General features: G+C 45.8%; 1 protein-coding gene across 4 annotated transcripts in view; it reads left to right on the top strand.

The window, feature by feature from the left end:
- The first annotated feature begins 684 nt into the window (after positions 1 to 684).
- Positions 685 to 26,608, top strand: part of LGMN (legumain) — a 32,007-nt gene continuing 6,083 nt past the window's right edge. For 3 of the 4 annotated variants that reach the window (XM_069489253.1, XM_069489252.1, XM_069489251.1), the window contains exons 1-10: positions 3,758 to 3,877; positions 8,814 to 8,979; positions 19,577 to 19,674; positions 20,668 to 20,749; positions 21,976 to 22,061; positions 23,204 to 23,279; positions 23,765 to 23,827; positions 24,607 to 24,673; positions 25,499 to 25,617; positions 25,697 to 25,786. In XM_069489253.1, coding sequence (XP_069345354.1) covers positions 8,842 to 8,979; positions 19,577 to 19,674; positions 20,668 to 20,749; positions 21,976 to 22,061; positions 23,204 to 23,279; positions 23,765 to 23,827; positions 24,607 to 24,673; positions 25,499 to 25,617; positions 25,697 to 25,786 — 819 coding nt within the window. In that variant the 5' untranslated portion in view covers positions 3,758 to 3,877; positions 8,814 to 8,841. Of the gene's footprint in view, positions 781 to 3,757; positions 3,878 to 8,813; positions 8,980 to 19,576; positions 19,675 to 20,667; positions 20,750 to 21,975; positions 22,062 to 23,203; positions 23,280 to 23,764; positions 23,828 to 24,606; positions 24,674 to 25,498; positions 25,618 to 25,696; positions 25,787 to 26,608 lie in introns of those variants that run through there. The other variant, XM_069489250.1, reaches the window with a different exon arrangement.

Here is a 26,608-nt window from a genome sequence, read left to right as displayed (position 1 = left end):
GCATAATTACAGCAACTTGGTTGGTTATAGGCAGTGTTTGTTTTTGAGAAGGGTACAATCATGGGTTCCATCATCTAGTCTAAGCAAAGCAGGAAAACAGATGGGAAGTTAAGCTATAAACAAGGGTCATTAATTAAGAAGGCACAAGGTTTTTGTCCCTGATATCATTTCTCTCTAGTAATTGTACAAGAAAAATAAGAAAGCGAGTTAAACTATAAGCTGAGAATAAAAGGGGTAACCATATGTGACTCAGATGACAGTCTCATTTCTCTCAAGGGTTAAAGTGTTTTGGGGGGTGTTCCAATAGCTTTTAAATTTTATTTTCATAGAGGGCATCAGTATTTCTGAAGCTTCCCTAGGTGGGTCTAATGCTAAGACAAGTTTGGAAACCAATGGGTTGAAGCACCCCAAGACCTGGTTTGATCCCCCGGTGGACGTTTCTAGAATCACTGCGTGCCCAAGTACCCAGGCACCGACCTCAGCTCATAGGGCAACCACCGCCCCAGCCTACCCGGATTCAGAAGACCTTGCCGGTGCATGCTGGGATTCGTAGTCCCTTTGGCTCACTGGCCTCGCCCCCTCCTCCCATTGGTTTTGGCAGACGCCACGCCCCGAAGCTCCGCCAATCACCGCCGCGCAGTGGACCGACAACGAGGAGCGAGGCGGCGCCGCGCCGCAATCACAGCAGGGCTGCGTCAGAGGTGGCTGGTCTGAGCCTGCGCGCCGCCGCGATTCCCACGGTCCTGCGGGCGCCGCCGCAGCCGCGATCGCCCGCCGCAGGTAACCTCCGGCCCCAGCGCGGGACCCGGCCGCCCTCACGCCCGAGGCCAGCAGCGCCCGTCTGGCAGGACCACCCGTCTGACGCGGCTCTTGGCCTCCGGGCCGGGATTTTAATTTCCCGTGGCCATTTCTGAGTAATCAGTTTCTCACCCTGCAAAGGGAAATTTCGGGAAACGGTGAATTCCGAGGGAAACCCTGCGACCTCTCTGCCAACGTCCTGTGGGATGGGGGGTGATGGTGAGGCTCTCTTGTCATGCGTGTTCTGGCTGGAAGGGTGCGTTGCTCTGGAGGGGGGAAACTGAGGCCCTAAAGGAGAAGGGATTTGCTAAGGTCCCCCAGGCAGGGTACCCAACGGAGTCGGGGGCTTGGTTCCAGCCTTTATAATCTGGGAGCAGTTCATGCTTTAGATGCTTTTAATATGGAGGATTGCACTCCTGGGAAAGGGCTGTTAACGACAACAACAAAAATACCCAGATTTATAAAGACGTCCCTTCAGAGAAGTCAGGGAAGCTCTGGTTCTCAGGGGTTTGAGCTGGTGAGAGTTTCAGAACGACTCACGTCAACCATGGAAGTGAAAGTTAGCCAGGTTTTCTCCCCTACCCTTAACTATTAGATTTGAGGTTATAACTACATGGATTATTCCATGCCAAGGGTCGTAGAATCTGGAGGGTGGAAAAAGGAACTTTGTGTCCAGTGCTTTGTTTTATACATGAAAATGAGTGCCCAGGGTTTGAGGCTGGCCCTGTGGTATGTGGTGAGTGGAGTATCCCAGCTGTGTTCACTCTAGGGCCTTACTAAGCATTTCAGGCAGGGATTGTTTCATAAGGGGAGAGGCAGTCTCCAGTGAACAATTCCAGGGTTAAGGCGCTGGAGTACAGGTGTGTGTAGGGGCAACATCTAACCTTGATTTGTGTGAGTGGGTAGGACTTTGCAGAGAGGGGGATGCTTGAGTGGAGTTTGAAGGCTGCGTAGGAGCCAGTGAGATAAAGGAGAAGAGCACCTCATCTGGAGAACATAGCATGGTGAAGACATGGAAAGAGCAATGCTTTTGGACCTGGAGTCATGGAGTCTTGTAGGAACAGGGGATTTCATGTGAGTGGTGGATTTTATGAGCCACGAGAGTAGAGAGGTACATCTTGCAGGGCTTGTGCTGCTGTGAGAGATTTGGATGTTACCCTGAATGTTCTGGAAGCTGCATTTCATGTAGATCTGCATCTTAGATACTCTCTAGTGTGGAAGAGTGTTGAAGAGAGGCCACATTGAAGATAGGGGAATTACAGAGGGTTTTAAAGACAGTTGCAGTGGGAAGGGAGAGGGAAGATTTGAGAACTGTGAAGTGGTAGAATACACCATACCCAGTATTGTTCAGTAAAAATATGTTGAAATAAACTATGTCCCTTGAGTTTTTCAACCTATGATTATCTTTTGAAGAGATGCCCAGCATTTTTTTTTAACTGCAAAAGTTGCTTTGTAGACCATAATTCAAATCCCGGTTTATGATAGGAAATTGTCACATGTATTGAGATGCTGAATTCTGAATGGTAAAATAAACATATAGTAAAACTCAAATTTTCTTGTAATCCATGAAACGCATATTAAAACCATAATTAGATCACTTTACATCCTTCAGATTAGGAATTGTAAAGTTTGAGACTATGAAGAGATGGTAGATGTCTGAAGAAAATGAGATTCTTATTCACTAGTGGTGCAAGTGTATCTTAGAACAGTATAGCCACTAGCAAAAGGGTATATCTTAATACTCAGTGGCTCCACTTCTAGAAGATACTCTAGAGAAACAGAGATGTTTGTATATAAGGAGAGGGATATTAGGATGTTTATTACAACATTGTTTATAATGGTTAAAAAAATAGGAAGCAGCCTAAATGTCCATTAGTAGGGGAATGTTTGTAGAATGGGTATATATCTTTTTATAATAAATCAATTGGAAATAGATGCTAATTTAGGATAGTGGTTACCTTGTGGTGTGGGAAGAATGGAACAGGCCAGGGGAAAATTTTCATCTGAAATGTTTTATTTGTTTTATGGGGAAGAAAGACTTAGCAATTTATAAAATATTAATAGTTGATGGTCTGGGTGATAGGTAACAGGTGTTTTATGTTATTCTTTGTACATTTCTATAGTTAACGTCTACTCTTTAATTTCTTAAAGTAAAAATTATACTTAAGTAAACAATTAACTTAAGAATGAACATGTAGCTATAAAAGTCATGTTCAGTTATTTTGGAAAAAGACTATAAACTGCACTGGTAGGTACCAGGTTTCAAAAATAGTAATTTGGATGAAAGAAAAATCACCTGCCACAGAATCATTGAAAATAAAAATGTGGAGAAGCTATTAGCCATTGGCTAAAATGTACTTTGCTAGATACCTAAATTCTTCTAACCACTAGTAGATTAAAAAAATTCTTTTGACTGTGTTTTGAAATACGTATTAGTTGCTTACACTTTCCATAATGTTAAAAAGATAATTTTTTTAAAAACAGATAAACTCATCACTCTGTACAGATACAAAAGTGAACATGTGTTAAGGATTTTATTTAACTCATTAGTGAGGGAACTTGGTGAGGTGTTGGAGATTCCAAAGTACAGTTACATTTGTAGATTAGAAGTACTGTAATGAATGTGCAAATGGAAGGCAAAACTGGTTTCTTTCTACAGTGGGGGAAGGAAGTCAATTGAACCTCCATTTAATAGAATTCATTTGCATGTCTGGAGTCAAATTATTTGCATTGATGTCATCCACAGTATGCAAAGTTATAAAATAACCCCTGCAGAATCAGAATTAGATAACCATGAAGAGTATGCTCTAATCTAGAATCTAGTTTGCCACTGAATCACACATATCTCATTTCACAGATGGGCAATTAAGGCCCAGAGAGAAGGGTCTCCCCAAGTTAGTAGCTGTGTGTCTTGTGCTAAAGAGAAATTGTGCCAGATACATTTTTTTTTTTTTTTTGGACAGAGTCTCACTCTTGCCTGGGCTAGAGTGCCGTGGTGTCAGCTTGGCTCACAGCAGCCTCAAACTCCTGGGTTCAAGGGATCCTCCTGCCTCAGCCTCCCTAGTAGCTGGGACTACAGGCATGTGCCCCATGCCCGGCTAATTTTTTTTTTCTATATATTTTTAGTTGTCCAGCTAATTTATTTCTATTTTTAGTAGAGATAGGGTCTTGCTCTTGCTCAGGCTGGTCTCAAACTCCTGACCTTGAGCAATCCTCCCGCCTCGGCCTCCCCAGTGCTAGGATTATAGGCATGAGCCACCGCGCCCGGCCCCAGATACTTTTTAAAATCAGCAAGACAGATTTTCTTCTAGCTACTGCATTAGGGGAAAGAGACATCAGTATGGAACTGAACTCAAATCCAAGTACAGAAAGTTCAACTGGGGATTTTATAGCCCACGGGCAAGGTAAGGGGGCCTGGAATTCTTCAGCTTAAAATATTCAATATGCCAAGGTGCCTTTTTTTGGGGTAGAATGTGCTGAGCCCCATCAATGGAAAATTGCTGATTAGATATTACAGGTGGGGGATTCTTGTAGGATTCTTGCTGAAACTGGGCTCAGTGGGCCAAGGCCTTGTGGAGAAGAGGGCTTAGAGGAGCCTTACTGAAATTTGGTCAGGGAGATGGTCCTTGTCACCTGTTCTTGTTTCTCTTGCATGTAGCCAGCCAAACAGCACTTGCATGATGATTTTATTCTAAATCCCTGGAGAGCAGAGAGTAGGATCAAAACCTTCAGGTTTGGAAGACTCTTTACAGATCTCATTGTCTGACTTGCTGCTTTGCTTGACTTTGGTGATTTGCTGTGTCTTACATAGAGCCAAATGAGGGCTGGCAGTGAGGGGTCATACCTGATGGTGATTAAGGCCCAAAGAGGGGAAGGGTCTCCCCAGACTTAGTAGCTATATTTCATGTGGTAAAGAGAAATCGAGGCCAGGCGCGGTGGCTCACACCTGTAATCCTAGCACTTGGGAGGCCGAGGCGGGCAGATCATTTGAGCTCAGGAGTTTGCGACCAGCCTGAGCAAGAGTGAGACCCCGTCTCTACTAAAATAGAAAGAAATTATATGGACAACTAAAAATATATATAGAAAAAGTTAGCCGGGCATGGTGGTGCATGCCTATAGTCCCAGCTACTCGGGAGGCTGAGGCAGGAGGATCGCTTGAGCCCAGGAGTTTGAGGTTGCTGTGAGCTAGGCTGATGCCATGGCACTCTAGCCCACTCTGTTTCAAAAAAAAAAAAAAAAAGAGAAATTGAACTGGATACTTTTTTAAAACAGCAAGACAAGGTTTTCTGGCTTTGTGTCAGACCTGGGTTTGAACTTGACTTTGCTACTTAGATGGTCCTGTGACCTTAGCCTTATTATTTGTATTGCTGTCAGTTTAGCTAGAATGGGCACTCCGTCTTAAACCTTGCAAATGGATTAAACCCCATTGATGTTACATTTCTTGAAGTCAAGTGGAGTCCTCTAAGTGAATCGCTGACCTAGTGTAGCCCTGCAGCCTGAGCAGGGACGCAGGCCAGGTGGGAACAGCACAGGACTTATCATTAGAGGCTGGAGAAGTGCATAAAAGCCTGTCCTTTGACTTTGTGTGGTTCAGGTTTTCTGTTGATGATTCTTTTTTTTTTTTTTTTTTTTATGACAAGAGCTCTTTATGCAGAGAGCCCACTAGTGCCTTAAAATAGCAGGGCAGGGAAGAGCACCGTGGGTGTCCTGCTGCCGGAGGAGGCAGTGAGGGCCTGCTCTGGGCTTAGGCCCTGGGGTCGGGGTGCAGTGCCTGTGGTTTTGGGGCCTCCCAGACTTTCACATAAGCAGCTGTTTTTTGTGACAAGCAGGTAGTTTAGTGAAACAAGCACAGTCTTTGCAGTCAGATCTGTGTGCTGGTCCCAGCAGTGCCAGTTACCAGCAAATTTCTCTCTCTCTGAGCCTCAGTTTCCTTGCCTGTCTGAAAGGGGTGATGATACTTGCTCACAGGGCTGTTGTGAGCATGGTGTAAATAAATGCCTCGCACGTTATGTGGCACATGGTAGGTACTCACAGATATCCCACTCCCCCATCTGTGCAACCTGGCAGCACTTGGAGCTTGCTGGAGGCTTCCTCTGTGATCTCCCTCCCCTGGCTGGAGCAACAGCTATCTGTGTCGCCTTCTCCTTGCACATGGTCAGCAGACTAAATGCATATCCCCCAACACTGCACCTTGGAGGTCTTTCCACTCTTGGCACATCAGATCTTACTCTTTTTAAACATTTCACAGTATCCCATTATAAGGATGTACCGTGATTGGTTTAGCTAGACATTTATGTCACTTCCGGTGCTTTGCTCTTACAAATGGGCTGGCTCCCTCACCTCCGAGATATCTTCCCCTTTTAAAAGTGACACCTCCCACTCTTCCCGACTCCCTCCCTCTCCAGCCTAATTTTTCTCCATCACTCTCATCACCTTCTGACAACCTGTGTATTTCAATGGTCTGTCTCTTCCCTCCAGAATGTCAGCTCTGCGGAAGGTTTCGTCTGCTTGGTTCACTGTTCAGTGCCTGTGAGCAGCTAGTGGGTGCTCAGTCCCCGTGTGTTGGCTGGAGGGGGTGGGTGGGTGTTGGAGGGAGTAGACAGGAGGGCAAGTTAAGGGAGAAGTAGACGATGATGCCTGCGTGACTGGGACCACGGAAGGCCACAGGCCAAAATAGCAGAGTAACAAAGAGCTAGTTTAGCAGGGATCCTTCACTTTTTCTCCATCAGTTTTTCACTTTGGTAAAACAAGAGTAATAGAGATTCTGCAAGATTATTTGCGACTTTGTTTTGGTGCTTCGACTTTGTCAAAAATCATGCAGTAATGCAGATCAGGAAATTGCCATCTAAGGCCGGCTGCTTCGAGGTGTGTTTGTTGCTGGGGGTAGTGGAATAATTATCTTACTTTCATGTCTCAGCTTCACCCCAGGCCTCCATGTTTCCCAAAATAGTTTTAGAGTATGTGTTTTCTAAGTGGCATTTTCTATTCAGTGACATACTGTGAGGCTTTTAACTGGAGAGCCCTGGGGACATTGGTGTTTCTGCTGCTGGACTCTCTCTGGCCTGACCTCTCTGTTCTTCATACATTTGTATAATTGGACCTTTTCTTGGTCATTTACCTCCCAGCCCCATGGTGAGCCCAGATCAGGCAGAGGGGACTTTTGAGAAACCTCCTCGGGTACACATGACAGACCAGTGGGTTTTAGTGTTGGGGTTCTCAGCACACCACTGACCTCATCTGTTATGTGCCATACTAACCCCGCAAAAACAACTGAAAGAACAAATCTGGGGCAGCTTACAATAATTACCCATCCATTGACTGAATTTAGCACCAATTCTGGCTCACACATTAAGGATTGAATTCTTGGGTGGGAGACATCTCATGGGGATGGAGCAGTACTGTTTGTTGACCAGGATGCCCGAGGCAGACTAGAGGCAGAGGTAGACGAGAGCCCGCAGCCTTGCTGAAGAGGGCTGCTACATTACAGTGTAGTCAAAGACCAAAGCAGCAGGTCACCAGAACTTGTTAGGAATTCAGACTCAGGCTCTGCCCCCGGCCTCCTAACAGGATGCGCAGGAGGTCTGGGTGCAGGCTCTCGGAGAAACACTGGCCTAAGGTACTCTCAGTTCTTTATACTTTTACCAGAGCCTTCCTGTTTTCTTTATGTACGGGAGAAAATCCATCATTTGGAGGGCTACACACAGAATGTTGAGGATTATTTCTTTGACTTAGAGGTTCCTCATCCCTTAGCTGGCTGCGTGCTCCGTGAGGGCAGAGGCTCTGTCTCTGTTGTCATTGAGTTCCCAGCACCTACACGTCGTCTGGGAGAACAGGTGTCGGGAGACTCTGGCTGGGTGGTGAGTGAGAGGGTGAGTGAGTGCTGTTGGAGGCAGAGGTCAGTCCTGCACACCCCTTCTGCTTTGAGTCCCCACATCTCAAAGACTGTGTGTTTATCCTGTTATCACAGAGGCACAGGCCTGGCTATGTTTTCTGTCACGGGAAGGCTGTTTTTATAGAATAACATGTTCAGGTCACGGGGCAGGATCTAGTCTGGTAATGCAAGGTGGCCAAGGCCAAGGCTCATTCTTGCCACTTGTTCCTTAAAAATGTATTTAAAGTGTTGGCACTGAAGCATAAAGTAGGGCATGCACCTCACTGAGGCTGAAGTCTTGAGCTGTAGAACCATGGAGCAGAGAGTGCTGGGCCAGGAGCGCAGAGGGCGTGGGTCTGGGCCCTGGCCAGAAAGACAATCCAGGGACATTGGGCAAGTCACTGCTGTCCTATCTCAGCCTCCGCTTCCTGTCAAACAAGGACGAAAATATGTGCCCTGCCTGTTGCCCAGAGTACAGGTACATGCTCTGTGGGGTGGTACAAAGACTACGTGAATTAATGTTTGACTAGAGCTCACCCAGATGGTTCACCCATAAACTTAATTGCCCATCCATTTTTATGGAACATGTGTTGAATTTTTACAAACTTTATTGTGTAAGTAATATGCATTAATTGTGTTAAAAAGAGATAAATATGAAGAAGAAAATCTCCTTTAATCCCACCTACCACCCAGCGATAACTACTGTTGAGGTTTTATATCTTCCTTCTACATTTTTCTGTGCCCAGTGCACCGAATGTATATATTCTTTCCTTGCAAATATTTCATAGTGTGTGGTAGGTATTTTTCTGGCACAGTGAGTTTTGTTGATGAATTTCATCTGTTGTATTTTGAGTTGTGACAAAAATTTTAAAAGGTGCCCAGAGAGCTTGCTGGATGTTCTTTGGCTTACATGCATGTAGTGAAGTTTGGGAGATACGGACAGACCCCTTCTCCACGTGGGAAAAGGAGCAGCAGAGCTAAACACAGAATTCCTCTCTGCTTTTGTTGTTATCCTCAACATACTCTGTCTGATGACTGCATGATCAGACCTTTTTGACCCATTTACTGTGATATTTTCTTAAGAGCTGATGATGTCACCTATTCTTGCTCCTTTTTCCTTGACTCAGCTTTTTTTTCTTCTCAGGTTTGTGCAGCTGAACGCGAGGCACAGAATGATTTGGAAAGCAGCCGTATTGCTCAGCTTGGTCCTGGGAACCAGTGCTGTTCCCATAGACGATCCCGAAGATGGAGGCAAGCACTGGGTGGTGATCGTGGCGGGCTCAAATGGCTGGTATAATTATAGGCACCAGGTAAGAAAATGACTCATCTTTTTCTTTATGACACTGGCATTCTGTAAACAGTCCTGGATGTTGTTAATAGAAAAGACTTCCTGAAAGGCCATTCACATACCTATTAGACTGGCTAAAATGTGTGTGTTCAAACCCTTGTACATTGCTAGGAGGATTGTAAGGTGGTATAGCCGTTTTAGAAAACAGTTTGGTAGTTCCTCAAAAGTTTCTACAGGGTCACCTTAGTCTGATGCAAGGTTTCTCAATCTTGGCGCTGTTGATAGTTGGAGACCAGGTAGTTCTTTGTGGTTAGGGGCTGTCCTGTGCATTGTAGGATGTTTGGCAGCATCCTTGGCCTCTACCTGCTAGATGACGGTAGCATCACCCGCCCCACTGTAACAACCCCAAATGTCTCCAGACGTTGCCGAGTGTCCCAGGGGGCAAAATCGCCCAGGCTGAGACCCACTGATCTAACACCTTCATTTTATAGATAAGGAAACTGAGGCCTCGAGAGTGGAGGTGACTTGCCTGAGGCCACAGGGCAGGTGAAGGCCAGACAAGACTGCGCCCAGGGCTCTGTGAAAGCATCACCAGGCCTCTCTGCCCTCCAGGTCTCTACCCTGCTGCTCTCTCCTCACATCCTCCTCCCCCGTGTTTCCTGGATCTCTGCCAAATCAGCCCGTCAAAGCTAGAAAAAGAAAAGAATCCACGAGTGAGTGTACATTCAAAGCACAGCCTCCGCGTGGGAATGTGCAATGGTGCGGCCACGTTGGGAAACAGTCTGGCAGGGCCTCAGACAGGTAGATGTTAAGTTATCACATGATCCAGCAGTTCCACTCCTGGGTGTGTACCCAAGAGAGATGAAAACATGTCCACACAAAAACTTGTACGTGAGTGTTCACAGCAGTATTGTTCATAATAGCCAAAAGGTAGAAACAACCCAAATGTCCATCAAATGATGAACAAATAAATATGATGTGGTATATTGATATAAGAGGATATTATTTGACTATGAAAAAGACTGAAGTACTCACACAAACGTCAGCATAAGTGAACCTTCAAACCATGCTAAGTAAAAGAAGCTAGTCACAAAGACCATACATTTTATGATTCCATTTAAATGAAAGTCCACATTAGGGAAATCTGTAGAGGTAGAAAGTAGATAAGTAGATGCCGAGGGCTGGACAGAGAGGAGAATGACTGGGGAATGGGGAGTGACTGCTAATGGGCATGGGGTCTCTTTTTGGAGTAAAGAGAATGTTCTGGAATTAGTGGTGCAGAACTAATGGGCACGCAACTTGGTGAATAAACTAGAAACCACTGAATTGTCTATTTTAAAAGGCTAAGTTTATGGTGTGTGAATTGCATCTTAATAAAGCTGTTACTTTTTAGGCCGGGCGCGGTGGCTCACGCCTGTAATCCTAGCACTCTGGGAGGCCGAGGTGGGCGGATCGTTTGAGCTCAGGAGTTCGAGACCAGCCTGAGCAAGAGCGAGACCCCATCTCTACTAAAAATAGAAAGAAATTATATGGATAGCTAAAAATATATATCGAAAAAATTAGCCGGGCATGGTGGTGCATGCCTGTAGTCCCAACTACTCGGGAGGCTGAGACAGGAGGATCCCTTGAGCTCAGGAGTTTGAGGTTGCTGTGAGCTAGGCTGACGCCACGGCACTCACTCTAGCCTGGGCAACAGAGTGAGACTCTGTCTCAAAAAAAAAAAAAAAAAAAAAAAAAGCTGTTACTTTTTAAAAGTCATTTAACATTTTCAATCTCAGAAACAAAATGCTTAGACTATTGCAGTATCTATGTGCTGGGATCTCTTCTAGGAGCACTTTACACACTTTACACCCTGAAGCAGGGTTGTATGCAGTGGGTCCAGTTCATAGTCCTGCTTTATGAATCATGGGACTGAGGCATATGCTGGGTCAGCAATTTGCCCCACATGGCACAGCTGACAAGTGGTGGCCAGTTTTAAAACCCGGGCTGACTGTCTCTGGAGCAGCCCTGTCCAGTGAGAGAGCCACAGGTGTCATCGTAAATTTTCTAGTAGCCACATTTTAAAAAAGTAAAAAAAAAAAAAAACCAAAACAGATGAAATTAAGTAACTTATTTAAACCAGTATGTCCAAACCATTATCATTTTAACATTAATTAAGATAAAAAATTAATTACAAGACACCAGCCAGGCACAGTGGTGTGTTCCTTTAATCCAAGCTACTCAGGAGGCTGAGGCAGGAGGATGGCTTGAGCCAGGAGTTCAGGGCTGTAGTGTGCTTTGATTGCACCTATGAACAGCCACTGCACTCTGGGCCAGGCAACATAGCGAGAACCCTGCCCCTAAAAAATAAAAATAATAATGAGCTACCTTACATTTTTTTTTGTACTAAGCCATTGAAATCCAGTGTGTATTTGCACTCACTGAACAAATGAATGACTCATTTCTTGAATGGTTTTGTACATTAGCCAAATAAGAAATTTGTCTTGATTAAAAAGTTCTTATCTTGGCAAAATGATCCGTTCTCCTTTTAATACTTAACCACAGACCTGACTCATTTAAAGAGGAACAACCCAAGTACGTAACTGTTCAGCTCCCAGTTTTCTCCTCTCTCTCTAACCACGAGTTAGAAAGATAAGATATTAAATGTAGATTATGGGTAGTGAACATGCTGACATCAGCCACCCTGGTTTTTATGCAACCAACTTTAAAAAAATGTATTTGTTAAACATTATTAAGTATAGGTTATCCAGTTACCCTTTGTTCCTAGAAACATTTTTTTAAAAGCACTGCTAATTTATTTGCGTAAAATACTAAATATTAAAATAGAATGAAGGGAAACAGGGTGGAAGAAGTGGCCACAGACTGAAATACTCATCCCCAAGTAAGAGGATGACGGCAGTAAGGCCATGCGGAGGTGATGTGTGCCGCGTCACTGCAACCTTGGCCTGCATCCCTGCTGGGCTGCTTCTGTCCCCAGCCAGCTGCCAGCATTTGCTCTCTTGCCTTTAGAGGCTAATCATTAAAAGAGCATTTGAAAGGACAGTCCCATAGAGCCTACACAGATTTTTAAACTTACATTTTTATTTATATTTTTTAGGGACAAAGTCTCACTCCAGCTAGAGATCAATGCACAATGATAGTTCACTGCAGCCTCATACTCCTGGGCTCAAGCGATCCTCCTGCCTCTGCCTCCCAAGTAGCTGGAACTGTGGGCATGCACTACCATGCCTGCCCAGCTGGCTAATTCTTAAAAAAAATTTTTTTTTGTAGAGATGGGGTCTTGCTCTGTTGCCCAGGCTGATCTTGAACTCCTAGTCTCTCAAAGTGATCTTCCCTTCTCGGCTTCCTACAGTGCTGGGATTACAGGCATGAGCCATTGTACTTGGCTGGTTAATTTATTATTGAGAAAGAAACTCTTTTTTATAAATTTAGTGTAGTTACAAACACTGTAGTCTAAGTATACAGTGTTTATAAAGTCTACAGCAGTGTACACTAAGGTCCCAGGCCTTCACACTCACTCGCCACTCACTACTGACTCACCCAGAGCAACTTCCAGTCCTGCAAGCTCCATTCATGGAGAGTGCCCTATACAAGTGTACCATTTTTTATCTTATTGTATTCTTATTGTACCTTTTCTATATTCAGATATGTTTAGGTACACAAATGCTTACCATTGTAGCACAGTTGCACACAGTATTCTGCACAGTAGCATGTTGTGTAGGTGTGTAGCCCAGGAGCAATAGGCTATACCATGCAGCCCAGGTGTGCAGTGGGCTACACTATGTAGGTTTATGTAAGTATGCTCCATGATGTTCACACAATGATGAAATCGCCCAATGCATTTCTCAGAACGAATCCCTGTCGTTAAGCAATGCGTGACTATATGCTTCTCAGAATCACTGTTACTGGCATTGCATTCTGAAAATAGCAAACAGTAGAATCTTTCTGAGCACTAAAACGGACTTGACATATTGGTCCATTTAGTTTAGTGCTTTTCACTTGGAGGTTCATGATTTGCAAGGGGTGGAGAGACGGGGGGAGGGGGTTTTGAAGAATGTTGAGTCAGGGGCCCTCTGGTCAGGAGCTCCCAGCCTTTTGCGACAGGTGCACAAATACCTGAACACAAGCTGAAAAAGACTAGTTCCCATAGGAGCTCCAAATGCTGGGTCTAGGTCAAGGAGTAGGTAAGCTCCATTAGGAGCGAGATTAGAGTGTGGCTTCATGGTGGGTAATGGGATTTCCACGGAAGGAGCTGGAACAAAGGGTGAGTGTTCCATATGGAGAGGAAAACATGAACTGGCAGTGGGAATATAAAACCGCAGCAAGGGAATGGCCAGTACGTTAGGTGCTTTCAAGTACACATAACCCAAACACTCCTCTGGTTTGAATCGTAAGGAATGTGGAGACTCTGGGATTGGCTAAGTAAGCATTTCAGCCCCGTTGTCCTGAACCCAGGTCCTTTTCATTTTCCACTCTGCCATCATCATTGTGATGACCTGTCCTCAGGTAAGCTCTCCTCATAGTCACAAAATGGCTGCAACAGCTCCAGGTGTCACATCCAAACAAATTAAAATCCTGTAGAAGAAAAAGAGGCTACTGTGTATCTTATCTGTCTGGCTTTCTCTTTATCAGAGTACAGACCTTTTCTTGGAACCGTGGGTGGACTTCTTCCCATGTCTGCTTGGTCAGAATTGCATCCCATGCTCACGTTCAAGTCAGTGCCTGGTGAGGGGAAAGGGATTTCAAGTTCTGATTCAAGGAAGCTCCTGACCGCTTGGAGCTGGGCAGGTCATCTGAGCAAAGGGAGGGCCCTGATACGAAGAAGGTGGCTACAGGGTGTGCAAGGACGGCACATGGTCCAGATAGACAGAGACGAGGAAGCAGGGAAGCACGAGGCTGGAAAGTTAGGGTGAGGGCAGAGTGAGGCGTGTTGGGAGTAGAAGGACCAGTTCACAACATCCCCTTTCTTTCCGTTTGACAGAACCTGTCCACTGAGAACTAGATGGAGGGGTTGGACTGGCCCCCACATCACCACCAGGAGTGAGGAAGAGGCTGCAGCACTCTGTGCTCCTGGCAAGCCCCCTCCCCAGCCCACGCACACTCAGAGCCTCACCGCCTGGCTTAAGACGGGGGGTCTGCAAGCCTTTTTCCATAAAGGGCCAGACAGTAAGGCTTTGTGGGCCCCGAGGCCAGAGGGAGGCTGCAGGTGGAACGCAGACTGCGGTGAGGGGAGGCAAGAGGGAGCGCGGGGAAAGTGCAAGCCGCAAGTGGGGACAGTTCTACCAGCCGTTCTTCTGACAAGCTCTTCACTTTTTGAGGTTAATCCATGTTGTTGTAAAGTATCACTTTTATATTTAGAAAAAGAAACCTGCTTTTAAAGGGGGCCTGGTGGGAAGGGATCAGGTTGGAGGGCCGAGTGCGACTGAGAAGGGACTGGGAGCACCGTGGTGAGGCTGCGGCAGTTAGTGCAGCGAAGCGGGGCCGTCCTTGGAAACGCCAGAGGCAGCAAGAACCGTGGAGAGAACGTGTCTTCGGACTTCGCCCAGACCTCAGGTGTAATTCCTGCCCTCCAGGTCGCTCCTGCGTTTGAACAGATTACATGGCCTCACTTTAAACCTCAGCTGCTTCTGCTGGGGTTGGTGGTGGGCGCTACAGGTACCCTGCAAAACCCCACCCTGGTGCCGAGTGTCCGAGGTGCTCAGGACGTGTGTTGGAAGGTGATAACGTATGTACACCTGTCGGGTGAGCAGACCTGGCCAGAGTGGACGCCTTCACAGTGACCGTGGCACAGAGCATGCCAACTATAATTACACTGTTCCAAGCCACCAGTTAGTTGGCTGAGCTGGAGGCAGTACAAGCACACAGTATGAGGACAGCGGCCGGGTCAGGACATCATGGGACACCTTAGTTAAGAGCATCGGAACTCCTAACGCAAGCTGTGAAACCAGCTGAGTCACCGCAATCTCTGTTCATCATTCCAGAGGGTTCTGCTCTCTTTATGAAGTCTTGCTCAATACCCTCCTCTCAAATAGTGCTTCATATGGCTTTTCTGTTTTCAAGGGGGAAACATGCATAGAGGTCAGATATGTTCAAGGGAAGTCATTCAGGTAGTCTTTAACATCATTTTCAAATTATTTGAGTTAGCTGAACCCTACTTTTATTTGTTTTGAGCGCCAGTAAATACTGGACTTCAGTGAGGAACCCCTTTGAGTTAAGAAAGACAGGGGCGATTGAGGACCCCCAAGGGCCCAGGAGTGAGTCACAGGCTGACGTGGAGACCACTATGTGTGGAAGAAGGGGCGTGAGGCGCAGGCAGGGCAGGAGATCTGTTTGAATCCATGGCCTTTCCTGAGCTTGCCTCCAGCCGTAAAATGGGGGTAAAAGCACCTGCCTCTCAGACGGTGCCGAGGGCCCCAGCAGTGCAGGAGAGCACTAACACAGGACTTCTGAGCCTGCCCCTCCTGGCATCGTTTGCGTATCACCTGTACTTCACCCATTTCAAGCATACGACTCACTGACTTTGTAGTAAATTTACCAAGTTGTGCAGACATCAGTGCAAATCAGTTTTAGAACATTTCCATCACCCCAGGGGGTCCCTCCACACATTTGTAGTTCCAAACTCAAGCCCCAGGCAAGCACTAATCTACTTTCTGTCTCGTGGATTCGCTTATTCTGGACATTTCATGTAAGTGGAACTAAACAATGTGTGGTCTTTTGTGTCTGGCTTCCCTTGACGTAATGTGTTTGAGGGCCGTGGTGTTGCAGCGCGCATCAGTAGCTCAGGGTTGCTTATTGCCAAACAGCATTCCACGCTTTGCCTGTCCATTTACCGGGCGATGGACATTGGGTTGTTTCCAACTGGGGGCAATTATGAACAACACTGCTGAGAACATTTGTGTGCAAATATTTGTGTGGATAAATGGTTTTGTTTCCCTTGGGTAGGTACCTAAGGGTAGAATTGTTGAGTCATGTGGTAAATTTATGTTTAGCTTTGTAAGAAACTGTTCAGTTGTTTTCCAGAATGGCTGCACCATTTTCCACTCCCATAAGCAGCATGTGGAGGCTCTTGGTCTCTAGTTCTCATCTACACTTGTTACTGTCTGTCTGGCTGTGAGCCGCATCTCGTGGTTTTAATTTGCTTTTCCTAATGACCCACAACATTGAGCATCTTTTCATGTGCTTGTTAGCCATTTCTGTATCTTCTTAGGTGAAACGTTTATGCAAATCTTTTACATATTTTTTGATTCAGTGGATTGTCTTCTTGAGGTACTGGACTTTACATGTTTGAATACAAGTCCTTTGTCAGATGTGTATTTTGCAAATATTTTTCTCTCAGTTTGTTGCTTGTCTTTTCATTTTCTTAATGATGTCTTTTGAAGCATAAAGTTCTTAGTTTTGATGAAGTCCAATTTGTATTTTTTTCTTTTATGGATTATGCTTTTTGTGTCATATCTGTGACATCCTTGTGGTTATAACTCAAGGTCCTGAAGAATTTCTCCTGTGTTATCTTCTAAAAGTTTTATTCTAGCCCTTACATTTAAGTCTCTGATCCATTTCGAATAAATTTTTGTATATAGTGTGAGGCCAGAGCCTAAGTTCATCTTTTTGCACGTGGATAACTAAATTGTTCTAGCACCATTTGTTAAAAAGTCTATTCTTTCCTCCGTGTAGTGTTGAAATCAGGAAGTGAAAGTACTCCACTTTTTCAGAACTCCTTTGGCCATTCTAGGTTTTTTGCAACTTGGTATAAATTTTAGGATCCTCTTGTCAATTTCTGCAAAAAAAGCCTACTGATCTTTTTTTTATTTTTACAATATTGTCTTCTTCTTTTTTTTTTTTTTTAGCTTAATAAAGTATCAAGCAATAGTATTAAGTCTCCTGATCTATGAAGAGACATCTCTCTCTTCATTTATTTTTGTCTTTAATTTCCCTTGGCAGTGTTTTATAATTTTCAGGATATAAGTCTTATACTTCTTTTGTTAAATTTATTCCTGAGTATGTTATTTTATTTTATTTTTTGGTGAATCTGCCTTTTGACATCTGACAGGAGAAGTATCAGGGTGACTGGTCTCGGGTGAGTGTGCCCGCTCACTTCCACTTTCATGCTGGGGTAGGTTAAATCCGACATAGTATGGACTTGGTTGTTTTTATGAAATAGCAGGCAAATGTCTGTACAGATGTGCACAATTTAAAGTGAATACCTGTGTACCTTGAATACCTCTGTACTGGTAACTTGTCCCCTGTCGGACGGGATCCCCCTCCCTTCCCTCCTGAATTTTTTGTCACTCAGTCCTTGGCTTTGCTTTATAGTTTTATCATATATGTATTTAACCATAAATAGCATAATGTTTACATTCAGCTGTTTTGACCTTTATATAAATGTAAATCATAGTGAAGATATTTTTCTGTGACTTACTCGTTTTCTCCTTATGTTTCTGAGAGTCTTCTGTTTTGAAGTCTGGGTTGTATTTCATTCAATGGTATTCCATTTGTGTGAGCCTATGACAGTTTATTTTTCCAGCTGTTACTGGTCGCTGGAGTTATTACTGGAGTTTTTACTGTTAACGTGATGCTGTGAACACCCCCCGTTACCCATGGGCTAGAGTTTTGCTGGATGTAGAGGTGGAATTGCTGGGTTGGCGGTGTGTGGCTCAACCGGATGGGTGAGGTCAGGATGCTTAGTTTACACATTACCACAAACTTAGAGGCTTAAAACAACACAAATTTATTATCATACGGTTTTGGAGGTGAGGAATCGGAAATGGTTCTCACTGGGTTAAATCAAGATGTCGACAGGCCTACGTTCCCTGGTGGCTCTAGAGGAGGTCCCATTTTCTTGGCTTTTCCAGTTTCAAGGCTGCCAGCATTCCTTGGCTCATGGCTCCTTCCATCCCAAGAGCCAGCAAGGGTCAGTTGAGTCTTTCTTACATTGCATCCCTCGGACACTGTCCTGTCTCCCTCTCCGCACGTACAAACCTGTGTGATTACATCGGGCCCACTAGAATAATCCAGGAAAACCTCCCTAGTTTAAGGCCGGCTGATGAGCAACCTTAAATCCATCTGCTATCTTAATTCCCCTTTGCCATCTTCACAGGTTTCGGGGATCAGGATGTGGACTCTTGGGGGTCTGTTATTCTGCCTGCCACAGCTGGTGTTTGAAGGTCCTCATTGTTCCACAGAAATGGGGACTTAAACATTTCAACACTGTGTTTGTGTGTGTGTGTGTGTGTGTGTGTGTGTGTATGTAAAATATTTAGTGACTACTAAAATGATCTATGTTTAGACTTTCACCCCTTTACTCTCTCTCCCTGGGCCTCTGTAATTTCAGAGGTTTCTATTGTCCTTGTATGAAGCAGTATCAAGTTCTGGGGTCAGAATGCGTGGGCTCTTTTGCCATGAGCTATGTGTGACTTGGGCAGGTCACCTTACTTACCTCCTTAAACTTCTTTTTCCTCATCTATAAAATGGGGCTTGTTACCTTGACCACATAGGTAGAGTTTCTGTGAGAATTACATGAGGTAGTGCACATACAAAGTCTTAGCATAGTGCTGGACAAATAGAAGAAAATCAGTAAATGTATTAGTTTTCACATTTATTCAGGCATCCATTCATCTAAGAGCCCTTGAGTGCCGGGCCCTGGACCCAACCATTCAACCGTTCACCTGTATACTGAGCACCCTTCGTTGCCATAAAATAAGTCCATTTGTTTGGGGCATCCATAGGCAAAGTGCCAGGTTTAATGTTCGACGAACCTTATTTTTATTGTTGTGCTAAGTGCTGCTCAGAATGCGACGTGTGCAGGTCCAGTTCCTAAAGCTGTCTTCCTTAGGGAGCTAAATAGCTGGGCACATTCCTCTCTTTTTGCTTATTTATGTCTTTGTTCTAGGAAAGACATAATTAAATGTAGGAGAAAGTTAGGCAACATTTTTCCTTTCTGTCCTCAAATGATTTCCATGTCATGAAGTGGCAGCGTGTTTCATCTGGAATAAGGAGGCAAGCCTGTCATCACCTTGTATGGGCAAGACATGGCATTAGGAACATTCTTCTTTTGTCTTTAATATCGTCTTCCTTTGTATTATCCTCATGTTTTTTTTTAATTTAAGAACAATTTCTCATTTCAGTTCCTTAGTTGAACTTTGGAGTTTTCACTCAAGTCTCTGAACAGTAACTATGGCAGACAAAGTTACTTGAATCAGGAGAATCCTGTGTGAAACAGAACTAGCTGCTAAATTTTAATCTGTTGGTTTATCATTCTGAGTCATTCTGTTTTGAGACCTGAATGCCTGCTGTCAGCAAACTTTTTATGTCGTCTGAAAAATGAAAATAAGTTATTTAAGGCTTTCAAAGGCCCTGTTACCTGTAAATATGGTGGTGGGTGTGTGTATGTGGCCCACTAACTTCCTGATGAATAAGAATTTGGATAATTTTTTTTGGGGGGGGGAGGATCTTTTAAAATCGAAATGGAAAAAATGTATGTGTTTTAAAATAATAATTTAAATGCGTGACCAATAGGGAATGATTCACAGCAAGTCTTCCATGAGACAGAACTGATTGCGCATTAGAACTCCAGAATTGGCTTCCTGGGAAAATCTCAAACTTAACGAAATCATTTCTCCCAGGCAGATGCGTGCCACGCCTACCAGATCATTCACCGAAACGGGATTCCTGACGAGCAGATCATCGTGATGATGTATGATGACATTGCCAACTCTGAAGAGTAAGTAGGGAGCGCTTTAAACTTGGTGGTGAAGAACTTCAGGGTAGGAAAAAAAAAAAAAAAAACCAACAACAAGCCGTATACAGATGGACAGGAGTCGTTGGAACAGTGGCCTCACCTTAGAACCTAAACAGGCTCCCAGATGAACCACAGGGCACAGGGATGCCTGTTGTGACGCTCTGACCGTGACTGGGCGTGCCCTGGAAGGGCAGGGACACAGACAGGGGTGCTGCTGGGAACTCTGAAAGGGCTCAAAGCGTAAGTTCCTCCTCACCTTAGATGACTCATGGTTGGGTTCGTCGGTGCTTGTAACCTCCGAGCAGGGGACAGCACAGCAGGCCCCTATGTAGAAGGTTCTTGTTTGTAGTAGGTTAGATCCTACTGCCCTTCTGTCTATACCGATTTACTTTTATTACTTGCTGAATTTAATGTTACAAAAGTTCTCTCCTGCCCACTTACCTGATTTCTTGTGGAGATCGGAGGCAGCAAGTGTGGGTGGAAACCAGTTCTAACCTCCCAGCTCCTCGGTCACCCTGCCGTGGTCCCGGTGAAGGACGCTGTCCTTGCTGTGATCACGTACTCAGCTCAGACATCGTCCATCTTGAGGCTTTCACACTCAAGTTTCTTGTATTAAATCTTGTTTTCTGTGCAGTTTCTTTCTGAAAATAGTTTGTTCTGAGAGAGCTTGTGATGAGATCTTGCCCCCGAGATGCCATCTGGTTTCCAGCAGGAGGCCAGGGACCCCTAGGCTTTGGTCCTTGTCCTAAGCTCTTTGAGCTCAACCCCTCACTGCTGCTGCCAAGAGCTCCTGAGTCGTGGGAACCCCCAGATCCCCAGGCTGCTCGAAGCACTAGCACACTGGCAGCCATGGCGTGTGTCTTCGGCAAACATGGGGGTTCACTGTGTTTTCACATAACAGAAGCACATATTTTTGAAGAGAGAGATCAAAGACACATCACACTGTGCGTTTCAAGTGTGTCCTTTAATTTGCAGCAATCCCACTCCAGGTATCGTGATCAACAGGCCCAATGGCACAGACGTCTACAAGGGCGTCCTGAAGGACTACACCGGAGAGGTGAGCGGATCACGGGGATCAGGGGGTTGGAGCCGGCGGGTTTTGTTTTCATTTTAGTGATGATTTTTCCCTCTTTCTTGTGTTTCTAGAATCAGAACCTCCCTAGACTGGTTTCGGGTCAGCATTCCGTTTGTGTTAGGATTTGTGCTTGAGGAGTAAATTAGTGAGAGTTTTGAAAGAAAGGAAAGGAAAAATGTCCAGAGTAAGTTGCAGCCTACGGATATTTAGTTTCTAGTCTTCTCATACTTTAAGCCTGATAATGGATTTTCTTCCATAATAACTGCGGACTTTCTCGAGACATTACTGTAATCTGAATATAGATTACCTGTGCTCTTTATGAAAACCAGTTTTCTCTGCAGCAAACCTGGTGCACAGGATCTCAGGATTTTGCTGAGATCATTTTTCGTTAATTACTATTACAGTATATCACTTCCAAAAATTTTTATGTTCCTCCCAGTTGAGACTGTATAAATTGACACATTTTTAAAAGCACTGTAATGACTTCAGTCTTGTGGTTTTCGTGTTTTGTTTCGTCTTGTTGTTTTTTAATTTCAGAAAGACCTTTGGGAACCAATATCCCTGTAATGAAGAAATTTTTATCTGAAGTTTAACAATTCTTTTAGTTTCATTTCATTTTTTTCTTCTAAATTGAAATACGGTTAAATTTAACACATCATACATGTAAAATAGATGATCTGATTTTTATGAAATTGTTTCTGCCTATATAGTCATATAAGGACATGTTTAGAATCTAGATGGTGGGATTTTTGTTGATTTTTTTCCCCCTTTGTACTTTCTGGTATCGCTTTTAATGATGAAGTATCAATTTTACAAATTCCTGTTCAAGGACTTTGAGTGTCTTTGGGATTTAGCCTCCTCGGCAGCAAGCTGGGAGGGTGGCCCTGTCACTGGTGCCTCCGTGTCCTGGGGCGGTGTTCTCGGCCTCTGTCATTTCCCGTGGCCAGCGGCACCCTGGGCTTTCTCCACGCGGCCTGTGCAATGGCCGGGAAGGAACGGCAGGCTCGCGGAGTTGCTGTCAGCCAAAACCAAGATGATGGGGTCGAACACAACCCTGGCTTTGGGTCCTTCTCGGTTCCCAAGTGTTGGCTGTCACACCTTGAGCCTTGGAGACGAGCGGGCTGGTGGCCTGGGTCTGCCACAGACTCAGCAGACTCTCTGGTTTGGAATGACAGCAGCCTCTGATTTTGGCTCCCAATTCTTTATAGGATGTTACTCCCCAGAATTTCCTTGCTGTGTTGAGAGGTGACGCAAAAGCAGTGGAGGGCAAAGGGTCTGGAAAAGTCCTAAAGAGGTAACGTCTGTTTTACGGATGCCACACTTGTGTTCGTGACCTGGGCCCCAGTATAGAGAATTGGAACAGGTCTGTTCTTTGCTCCTGGCCTGTTGATCTTGGTGAAATTACAGAGTGGGGAGGTTTGTTCTGATTTAGACTGCACAGGGCTGATGTTCCAGTGGCTTCTCTTGGTAGCATGTTTCGGTACCAAATTAACCTCATGACCCACGTCCCTCATTATTAATACAATGTTCCCTATCACTTAAACCTGCTGTCTTTGCTGTCCACGGATTGCAGTGTGGGTATGTCCCATGACCAGTAGAGCACGCAGAGACAGGTGTGAACCCCTGGGGGCCAGTCAGGTAGTGGGGCCCCAGCCTGCCAGCAGCCCTGTGCTCCAGTCACACGTTGGTCCCACGGGGAGAAGCACATTCCCAAGTGCAGAGCAAACCTTTGTGTTGGGGAAAAGGAACCCCAGTGTTTGCCTCACTGCTGTGGGTTAGAGGTGTCTCGTCTTCATATTTCTTTAGGTAGCATTTTCACGTGATGTCAGACTTCAGTAGCATATTTCTTTTACGCTAGCAGTGCAGCCTGGGCAGAGTAAGCTCATGTGAGTCAGCGCAGGGACGGGCCTGTGTGTGGGACGAAGCAGATTGGCTCCCAGTGAGTTACTACATCTCTGCCACCCGGAAGCAGTGCCCTCTGCTGGGAGCCCTGGTGAGGGCTGGCAGGTGGGCATCCCAGACTGTGCCAGCTGAGGGGCCTGCAGGGGAAAGCTGCCAGCTCGTGTCCTGGCTCCCTTACTCATTTTGGGAAGATCTAGTTGGAGAGTGTGGCCACCTGGGATGGGGCCCAATTGTCAAAGGACCCCACTGTCCACACCACGCCAGAGGTGTCTGACGGGAGACCCAGGAAAAGTCTCTCCTTCTTTCTGGCCATGAGTCAGAGTTTCGAGGCTCTAGGACACGCCCTGTGGTTCAGAATAACACTGAGGGGAGCAGAGGGGACAGGCGGACACCAGGCCCTTGTGTTCCTCTTCACATCTGGTTGGACGACTGTAATCCTCAGACTTCTTGATTTTTTGATTAGGGCAACTTTTTACAGAAATGGAAGTAGAAATAGAGATAGGAAACCGTTGACCTCTGACTCTTTCTTGGCAGCGGCCCCCGGGATCATGTGTTCGTTTACTTCACTGATCACGGATCTACTGGAATACTGGTTTTTCCTAATGATGATGTGAGTTTTTCTTAACATTTTAAGGACAAACTTAAATAGAGAATAGAAAACAAAGCCTAAGTGTTGACATTAAACCTGTGGTGCGTGTTTTCTAATTTGTACATATGGCGGGTGGCTGTGGGGGGCATGTTTAGCAGCTTGAAATCTACCCAGGGACGTCTCTTCCAGCTGGTTTTCCCAGCGTTTCTGTTCATATCACATCAGTAGCTGTCTCAGGACTTGGCTGTGTTGCATTAGACACGAGAACAGAACAAAATCTGTGAATGTCTGGACAGCGGAATGGGCGAAGAAGCACGTTCTCTTCCCTCTTTAAGTATGTGACTAAAATGCTTGAGCTGACGTCCAGGGTTATTGTTCACCGTGGTTATTTCTAAGGATCGGTAGAAAAGAACTTACAGAGCATCATTAGAACTTCATTAGTGGGCTACTCAGCAAAGGGTTTCTCTTGACGTGTTGGTCTGAATGTGGAAATTCTTACCTTTCAGCTTTACGTAAAGGACCTGAGTGACACCATCCGTTACATGTATAAACACAAAATGTACCAGAAGGTAACGTCGGCCCTTGAGGCCGCCCTGGGGGAGCTGCTCGGGGAAGCTGAGGATGCAGAGCCCGCAGTTCTGCGCCGGCATCTCTCTGTGGGTGGGAAGGGTGTCCTGATCGCTGGTTTTCCAGGATTAACCTTTTGGTTTTATGTGTGAGGTCATGGTCACTGGTGAGCTTGTTGAAGCAGTGGGGTCTCACCTCCAGAGTTTGACCCGGAAGGTCTGGGGAGAGGCCTGAGAATTTGCCTTTCTGAGTTTCCACATGACAGCTGCTGCTGCTGGTCTAGGGACCATACCTAGAGCATGCCTTGAGGACTCCTGTTCCTAGGACTGTCCCCAGTTTTGGATAGTTGGGGAGGAAAATACCACCCTCTCACTCTCACTTTGGCCTCTCTCACCCCGTAGCACTGAAACTGTGCAGGTCAGTGTGTACGTGATGGGAATGCAGAAAGGTGGCTGGCCACACGGCTTTGCCGTTTGAAACTACTCCCTGTACTGGGTGGCGAAACAGATTTTCTTAGCATCATATGGCTGCATTTTCTCCACGTAATTTCAACTAATAGTTGCTTTTATTCTATTAGTGGTGAATAAATTTGACTCCTTCTGGTTTGTGACAGCAGCTTCCGTAGCCTCTGGCAGCAGCCTCTTACAGCAGTCATGTCCCCCAAAAGCAAATGTGGAGGACTCTCTAAGACTGGGCAGAGAGAGTGGGCAGAGCCCCAGTAGCATTTGCAAGAGGCCTTGCCTGGCTGGGGTGTGAGTTCACCTGCCTCTCTGCCTCGCAGATGGTGTTCTACATCGAAGCCTGCGAGTCTGGGTCCATGATGAACCACCTGCCCGATGACATCAACGGTAGGTGGTGGGACACTGGCCTCTGAGCCGGGCTGGCGAGCAGGTTGTGCGGCGTGCCATGTGTCATCCTCAGATGACTGCTAGCGTGGATCCAAGGCTTCTGCATAAGCAGGGGCCCCTGGGGACAGCCTGGTGCACAGAAGTGGGGAGATAACTTGCAGGCAGGAGCTGGGCTTCCTCTGCTTCTTGAGGATTAGTGGTCAGGGAATAAAGAATCTGTATGTTCTAGCCCGAAACCACATGGGCGTTGGACCAGACTCCCTTCTTTATGATGTGTTGGTTGCTGGCTCTCTCTTCTTGAGCAGGTGACCCTCTTTGGCCCTGAGTTATCCCCATCTATAAAATGGGGGTAAGACAGTGCCTGTGTGTTGGGAGAGTTACCTATTAAATGGTAACATTTATCCAGCACAATTCTGAGCCTGTGGTAGAGAGATAGCAAGTGGTAGCTATTGAATAGGTTCAGTCAATCTTAAGTGTTCCTTCAATAAATATTAACTCTCTCTGGAAACCAAATTAGGCCCATATTCTTTGAGTTTCCTGAGCTATTAAAATCTGTCAGCATTCTTCCAAAATAGCGTGATATCCTAAGCATGCACATTTGCTGATTGCCAGAAACTGCCTCCTCTTTCTTCCACATTTAATTTTAAATGAGTCGTTGTAACCCAATGGACAGGGCCGGATACAGTCACGTGTCCTTGCCCTCCCTGTACTGGTCATAGGTATATGCTTCAGTTTTGTCAGGGGAGAAGGACGGATTGGAGCTTTAAGTGTAATCCAAAGCATGGAATAAAATACAACTAAAAGATAATTTTTAATTCCTTACAGTCTATGCAACTACTGCTGCCAACGCCAAGGAGTCATCCTATGCCTGTTACTACGATGAAGCCAGGTCCACGTACCTGGGGGACTGGTATAGCGTCAACTGGATGGAAGACTCGGACGTGGTGAGCCCTGCAGGCAGCCAGCTGTGGTGTAACTGTCCGGCTGTGATCACTGAAGGACTTAATGGTTTCATTTTTGCAGGAGGATCTGACTAAAGAGACCCTTCACAAGCAGTACCACCTGGTGAAATCCCACACCAACACCAGCCACGTCATGCAGTATGGGAACAAAGTGAGTAGGGGCCTCGCTCTCCTGCATCCCTCCAGTCCCCGTTGGGCTTACCTGGAATATTTATCTCCCGGTGGAGAGAAACGGGATCCGGGTGAGGGATGGTGGAGGCGGGGGGGTGGGGGGGTTCTGCCTCTCCCAATCAGTCCCTTCCTCCCCGGGACCCCGCAGGCTTTGCAGTCAGACGTCTCTAGGTTCAGACTTGCAGAGTTGTGAGACTGTGGGCAAGTGAATTAACCTCTCTGAATCTCTGTGCCCTCACTGGTCAGAACCCTAGCGTACAGGTGGCTAGGAGCGTGAAAGACGGCTGTACCTTACAAACACTAAACACAGGCCTAGCACGGCGAGAGATTACCGAATCAGAGGCATCGCCTTTACGTTTTGTGGCATCGCCCCACAGCATCTCACACCTTGGATTCCCTGGGGTCCTGCCTCCTTGCAAGCTGCAGTTGTTACCTTTACCCTTTGGCTATAAATTAGAGACTTTTTGTCCCCCTCCATCTACGTGCGGAAGGGACCTAGATAAATAGGTAAGTTCATTAGGGCTATCTGCGCAGTGTCTCAGTGGATAGCTGCTGAAGGCTTGGGCCCTAAGTGAAGCTGCTGGAGCTAGCCCTTGGTGTGTGCAAGTATTAATACCATAACAAACATGCACAGGGCCTCCCAGCTGTCCGTGTGCTCGAACACCATTCCGCAAGCAGCCCACCGCTGGCTGACAGCTTGCCAGCTGAGATCTATTCTTTGGGAACAACATGGCCTTCTAGAAGAACTTGGGAGTCAGTAAATCCAGCTGTCTTTAGCCCGTCACCATAGAGTGTGGGCTGG

This window comes from Eulemur rufifrons, chromosome 2, assembly GCF_041146395.1.
Source record: "Eulemur rufifrons isolate Redbay chromosome 2, OSU_ERuf_1, whole genome shotgun sequence".
NCBI classification, from domain to species: domain Eukaryota; kingdom Metazoa; phylum Chordata; class Mammalia; order Primates; family Lemuridae; genus Eulemur; species Eulemur rufifrons.
This window is presented reverse-complemented; position numbering and strand designations above follow the sequence as displayed.